This window comes from Drosophila subpulchrella, chromosome 3L (assembly GCF_014743375.2).
Source record: "Drosophila subpulchrella strain 33 F10 #4 breed RU33 chromosome 3L, RU_Dsub_v1.1 Primary Assembly, whole genome shotgun sequence".
NCBI lineage: Eukaryota > Metazoa > Arthropoda > Insecta > Diptera > Drosophilidae > Drosophila > Drosophila subpulchrella.
The window spans coordinates 24826908-24832907 of record NC_050612.1 but is presented as its reverse complement, the minus strand read 5'-3'; the positions used below and the strand labels follow the sequence as shown (position 1 = coordinate 24832907).

The 6000-nt window shown below is 41.8% G+C and overlaps 1 protein-coding gene across 1 annotated transcript; it reads right to left on the bottom strand.

Moving 5' to 3' along the window:
- Positions 1–1769: 1769 nt before the first annotated feature.
- On the bottom strand, positions 1770–3691 carry LOC119554942 (SOX domain-containing protein dichaete). Its single transcript, XM_037866052.1, has one exon. It carries the CDS (start codon positions 3496–3498, stop codon positions 2350–2352), a length of 1149 nt encoding a protein of 382 aa, XP_037721980.1. The 5' UTR covers positions 3499–3691; the 3' UTR covers positions 1770–2349.
- Between the last annotated feature and the right edge of the window lie 2309 nt (positions 3692–6000).

Here is a 6000-nt window from a genome sequence, read left to right as displayed (position 1 = left end):
TCAATATCTACTGAAAATTTTATTTTAATGTATGCAAAGGTCATATCTGTCAATCATATTATCATATTATCACACAATTACAGCTGAAACTTTTAGAAATCATTCAATAACGCAAAACCGTATCTGAAAGATGGAAGAATCTGACCTAAATTCAACTTACCAACTACATACAGAAATTTTAGAAAGATTAAAAAATTTATTTTAAATACACTTCATTTATATTTATCTAAATAAATAAAGATTCTATAAAAATCAAAAGCACTTAAAAACAAATTCTTTCCGAGGAAGCAATTTATCCCCTGAATAATTATGTTGACTTCTCCACTTTATAAACATCCTATTTTAACTCCAACCAAATAATGTTCTAAAGGGCTAAGCCATAAGAATCCAATTTTTATATAATTATTCACTATCACGTCAATGCTGGGTAAATATTTGTGAAATGTAGAATCGAATAAAGAACGCAGAGCAAACGGAGAATGGAGAAACAAGGCAAGAACCAGCAACAAAAAGACCAATATCAACAATACGCATAATAACAACAATAATCAATATTTGATATTTTAACACATTTGACATACTCTTTGGATAGGGTAAGATTGAATAGACCCCGAAGAGTAGAAAACGACTATCAAAAAGCTGGAGTTCGAGGGAAGACAATGCAAGTGGATTTATTAATGACCGCAATTATTCTTATTATTATTACGAGAAGAAGCCAAAAATCAAAACGGAAAAAACACGCGTTGATTTCTTTCGCCAGGGTATTCTGTTACACTCTGAATAGTGAGGTCTTAGAGGGCCTGGGCCCCCCGTTGATCCCGAAAAAAAAACCCAATGTGATTCCCATCCAAAGATCGAAAAAACGACCTTTTGTTCAAACTATCGAATTTTGTCTTGGAGGCGCAAAGTAAACAGCGCATTAATCAATAGAAATTAATACACAACGGCAAATAGTTGTATAATGGCAAATCAAATTTTAGTTTTTTCATCTCTACCCAGCGGGTGTAAACTAACCAAGAAAAAAACTCTTGCACAAAAATGAACAAAATAATGTTAAAGACTCCCAGAGACAAGGTTAATTTGATCAGCAAAAGGAGAGGAGTTTGGGCTTAAGGTGAATACCACAAAAAGCTGAAAAGTCGTCCGCATTATTAGGTGATGATGAAATGAGTGTTTAAAGACCACACTTATTCGAATGACTCACTCAACCGCATTGAGAATATTATGTTAATGGCTGTAGTATCTGCCTTATGAATATTCAAATTCGTAATGAATTTCGTGATAATTTTGATCCGAGTTGAGAACACAAACTCATTTAATCTCAAAGTTTATGGAAAAAGATATGATAATCCAATTAGGGAAGGAAAATATATTCATTGAAAATGTGAAGCAGAAAATGTTGAATATCATTATGTTGAAAGTAAAACTTGGGTCACAGGCGTTTAGAAAATGTGAACTGTGAACTGTTAACTCTTATATAACTTTAGTTAATAATATTAGGGAAATTAATACTATTCTTTATTTTAAAACGGTTTTGGGAACTAATCCAGTTTGGGACTCTAAAGTTCTTAAGCAATGACCCATAAAAGGTTGCTTTGTAAAGTAGAGCCTGTAAAATTATTTTCCCTTATTATCAAAACATATTTTGTGGATTCGATGTAGCATCAAATGACAAAATCAAATACCAGTTCCCATTATTTCAAGCTGAAAAATATTTCGAATTGAATAGGCAGGTTTTCAAATTTGGTTTTCTCAAATTAGTTTTGTTTTTATTCATTTTTAAATGTCTTTGTTTTGCATTGGCTTTCATAAACCATTTTTTGCTTAGATGATAACGTTTACTTTTAATACAATTAATAATACAATAATACATTGATGTACGTTCTTTTCCTCGCATTTGGGGCTACACTGACACTATAACGAAATTGGCTGGGATATTTACAATTTGAGAGGGTTACACATTAAAAACTAGAAGATACATTTAAGATTGGTGCTGATGCGAAAAAAACAACAAGGAGGAGGCGCTCTCTCAATGCTTAAAACTAAATAAAATTAATTTACAATTAGGTTTTTTGTTTTTTTCCATTTTCTTGTTTGTGGTTGTAGTGAGTGCGCTAAATAAATTATAGTTTATAGTTTGTGTATTGGCTAGGAATGTTTTGTGTGTTTGTGTACGTTTTTTACTTATTGCTAAGATCTGAAGTGCGCGAAGATTGTACTAGAATTAAGCGGAGTGGTTAGGAGGAGGATTGGCTTACTTAGAGCTTTTGAAGATTTAAAACCAGTGGATCACTTTGGGAATGCTTCAACAATTGTACTCTACTCTGTACTCTACCCTAAATCGAGGCCCTAATAGAGCACCGGTACCGGTCGCCTCAGGGCGCTGTCCATGGAGCCATCCATGCCATTGGGCGTGATGGTGCCGGGCGAGGATCCTGGCGAGGAGGTGGACGAGGATGTGTAGAGTCCGGCGGCATTGGCGGAATGGGCGGCGTATAGCGAGGGTGCCGAGATGCCGGAATAGATGCCCGAGTAGAAGCTGCTCAGCGACGAGGGCGGCAATTGGGGCGGGGCTTGTCCTTGCTGCTGACCTTGGTTATTGACCGCCGCCGCCGCCGCTGCCTGGGATTGATGGAGTTTCGACAGGGCCAGCGGATCAAATCCCCCGAAGTACGGCACCGGATAGCCCTGATCCAGATGATGTGAGGGTGCAAAGTACGGCGGCAGTTGGTGGAAAGGATTGTAGCCTCCGGCACCGGCTCCCGGTCCAGCGCCCAACTTCTGTTGACCCATGCCGCCGGCCTGCATCTGTAGTCCACCCTGGGGTCCGGCGGTCAGCGGATTCTTGGGCTTGCGGCGCGGGCGGTACTTGTAGTCGGGGTGCTCCTTCATGTGCAGGGCCCTCAGGCGCTTGGCCTCGTCGATGAAGGGCCTCTTCTCGGACTCCGCCAGCAGCTTCCATTCGGCACCCAGACGCTTGGAGATCTCCGAGTTGTGCATTTTGGGATTATCCTTGGCGATCTGGCGACGCTGCAGGCGGGACCAGACCATGAAGGCGTTCATGGGACGCTTGATGTGACCCTCCTGACCCGGCGAAGTGGCCAGACTGTGCATGCCGGCGGACTGGTGACCCGAGCCGGAGTTCAAACCACTGCCATTGCTGCCCAGGCTGCTCTGGCTGCCCAGACTGCCGGCGGAACCGATGGAACTGTTGGGCGATAGGGTCTGTTGGGCGGACACGGCCTGGTGCATGTGGTGTGGGGTCATGTGACTGGACATGTGGTGACCCATGCCCGAGGAGCCATTTACTCCCTGACCGGCGGGCCCGTTGGGCGAACCACCCATGGCCGCCAGACTCTGGGAGTAGTGAAGCACCCTCTTGATATCCATGTCCATGCCGGGACTCAGCTGGAGCTGACCCTGCGGGGCGTAGTCCTCCAATCCCTGGGCCTGGCCCAAATGGAAACCGTAATTGGGATGTGTCGATAAGGTGGCCATTCCAAGTAATTGGTTCACTTTCGTTTTAATGTTTCTATGGTCTTTCAAGATCAACACTTCACTTTCTAGAACACAATGTCTGTGGTTAAACTGAGATTTGATTTAGATATCTCTGGTTTTTGTCTCTATGTCTTGCTTTTGCTTTGCTTGTGCTTATGCTTCTGCTCTTTGCTCTTGCTTTGCTTCTGCTCGGCTCGACTGCTTTTTTGTGACTGATTTGTGTGGCGTTCCAGTGAGGCCGACACGACTGCAGCCAAATCCCGTTTCTCTTCGGAAGAGCGTAGTGAACGAGCAACCCTCGCACCATTGCCCAGGTAAGCCAGCGGAAGTGCGAGCAGGACGGAGAGTGCATTTCCTACCTGGGAGAGAGCTGCGCCGCCGTCGCGCTCTCACTCACACATAGCGCCTTCTCTCTTTCGTTTTGTGGCCCATTGTTCCATTGGCTTTGTTCCATTGGCTCCTTTATATCGGTTATAGTTGTTCGCCCATTGAGGGGTGTGTTCAATAGAGGAGCTCAATAGAGCCAAAAGCCAGGCAGCTCGTTCGGCTCGGCTTCGTGTTATTCGATTTAGCGACCCCATTTCTTGGGGGGCAGGGGATCCACAGAGAGGGAGAGACAGAGAGAGAGAGAGAGAGTGCGGGAGCACATTGATTTTCGCACAGTGGGCACACAATTTCCGTTATTGTTTTGCACGGCGACGTTGCACTTCCGCATCTCCCTTGCAGCCAGAATGAGAGAGGAAGAGGCACAGCCTGCGAGGGAGAGAGTGAAACTCTCTCTCCGCACTTGCAAGTGTGCGTGTGTTGGTGTGTGTGCTGGGCCAATCACAATGGGTCTTTGGTGTGAATTTTTGTCCATTGTGGGTGTCTGTGTTCAGCTATATACCGTCCTCTATGTGTACTCTATGCCCAGCACTATGTGTGTGTGTGAAAGGACTTTTTAGTTTGTGAAAAGGACATGGAAACACGCTTTCCATTCTCTCGCCCCGCTCTCCATTCTCCATTCTTCATTCTCGCATTCTTTCATTTCGCTCGCCATTCTTCTCCATTCTTTTCCGTTTCCTTTTTGCCACTTCTTCCTGGCCGCTCCAGAAAGGATATTACTGCAATTATTTACTTATTTGGCCATAGAAAAGTGAGCCCGAATAAAGGAGCCCACAAAGGAGCGAGGGGAGGTGGGGCAAGTCCTCACCCAGATGCATGTAGAACGGTCCTATGTGCCTGGTTACAAAGATGTTTTAGCCATCTTTTATTTCTGGCGTACTAAATAAGCAGCAGGAAAAGTTGTACTGCAGTAATGAAACCTTTTCGATTTGGCAATCGAATGTTTTTGGGTGCTTTTAAATGCATTTTAGTAATGAAATGTACTTAGAGTTCCTATTCGTAATTGGCAATCATCAGAATATTATGTGTATATCAATCCACTGATTTTGTGTTTTCTATCACTCAATCTTTCCTGGCCGCAGAGTCTTTTCCGGCCTAAGATTATCAAATAAAGCTTCTTTAAATTATATAATATTTTGTAAAAAGTTTGGATTGGGACTTTAATCAGATCATTTGAAATCTCTTTTTTGATATTTCAGCCTTGTTTTTGGTTTGTTCTTAGCTATTTTGTAACCAATTAGCTAGAAACTTTCGTTCTTGAATGAGTCTTTGATATTCTAATTCTGGGAGATCTCAGGATCCCAAAATTCATAACCTCAAAACCAAAAGTTAGCTCTACACTTGCCCTCTCTTTCTCCCCTTGTATATCACCCACCATTTCTTTTTCCCTTTCTCCCACACATGCACGCACCCACACACCGACGCACCAAAGCTTAGTGCAATTTCCAATTGCATTTACAAAGCTCTTATACCTGGCCCATAGCGTAAGAGCATAAAAAGCTTTCAGCGTCCTCAACGTTTCCTTTGTGTCTGCTTTCCCCCAAAAAAAGGAAGAAAGGACAACGGCAACAACAACGAATCTCAAATAATAATGAAAGGAAAAAACTGTTGTACGTTGTGTAATGGAAAAAGTTTTGTCCGGGCCACATTTTTCTTTCTAAGTATTCAGCATTTCACTTAGCAGACGAGGACACTAAGTGAGTGATAATAGCACAGAGAGTGAGATAAAGAATGGAAAATATACAGCCTCTTGCTTTTTACAAATCACACCACCCATATGCGGCTTAAGTTAATGCTACATTTACGATCTAATATCCAAAGAATTCTTCAATCTTTATAGCTAGATCCAGAATGTAAGTAAAATATAAAGAATCTGAAGAGAATATCTAAATAATTCTTTATAACTAGGTCTAGGATCTACATATAATATAAAGAATCAGAACTAAAATAAAATGTATACTTCTTTGTTTGGTCAACTTTTACGATTTTTATACTTTATATTTCTCAACGAGCAATCGAATTTACATATTTATTAAAAAAGTACCAACTTTTGTTCTGCATGTATTGGGACAACTTTGTTATAACTCTTTTATTTGTGCCTAACTTCACAAAATCACA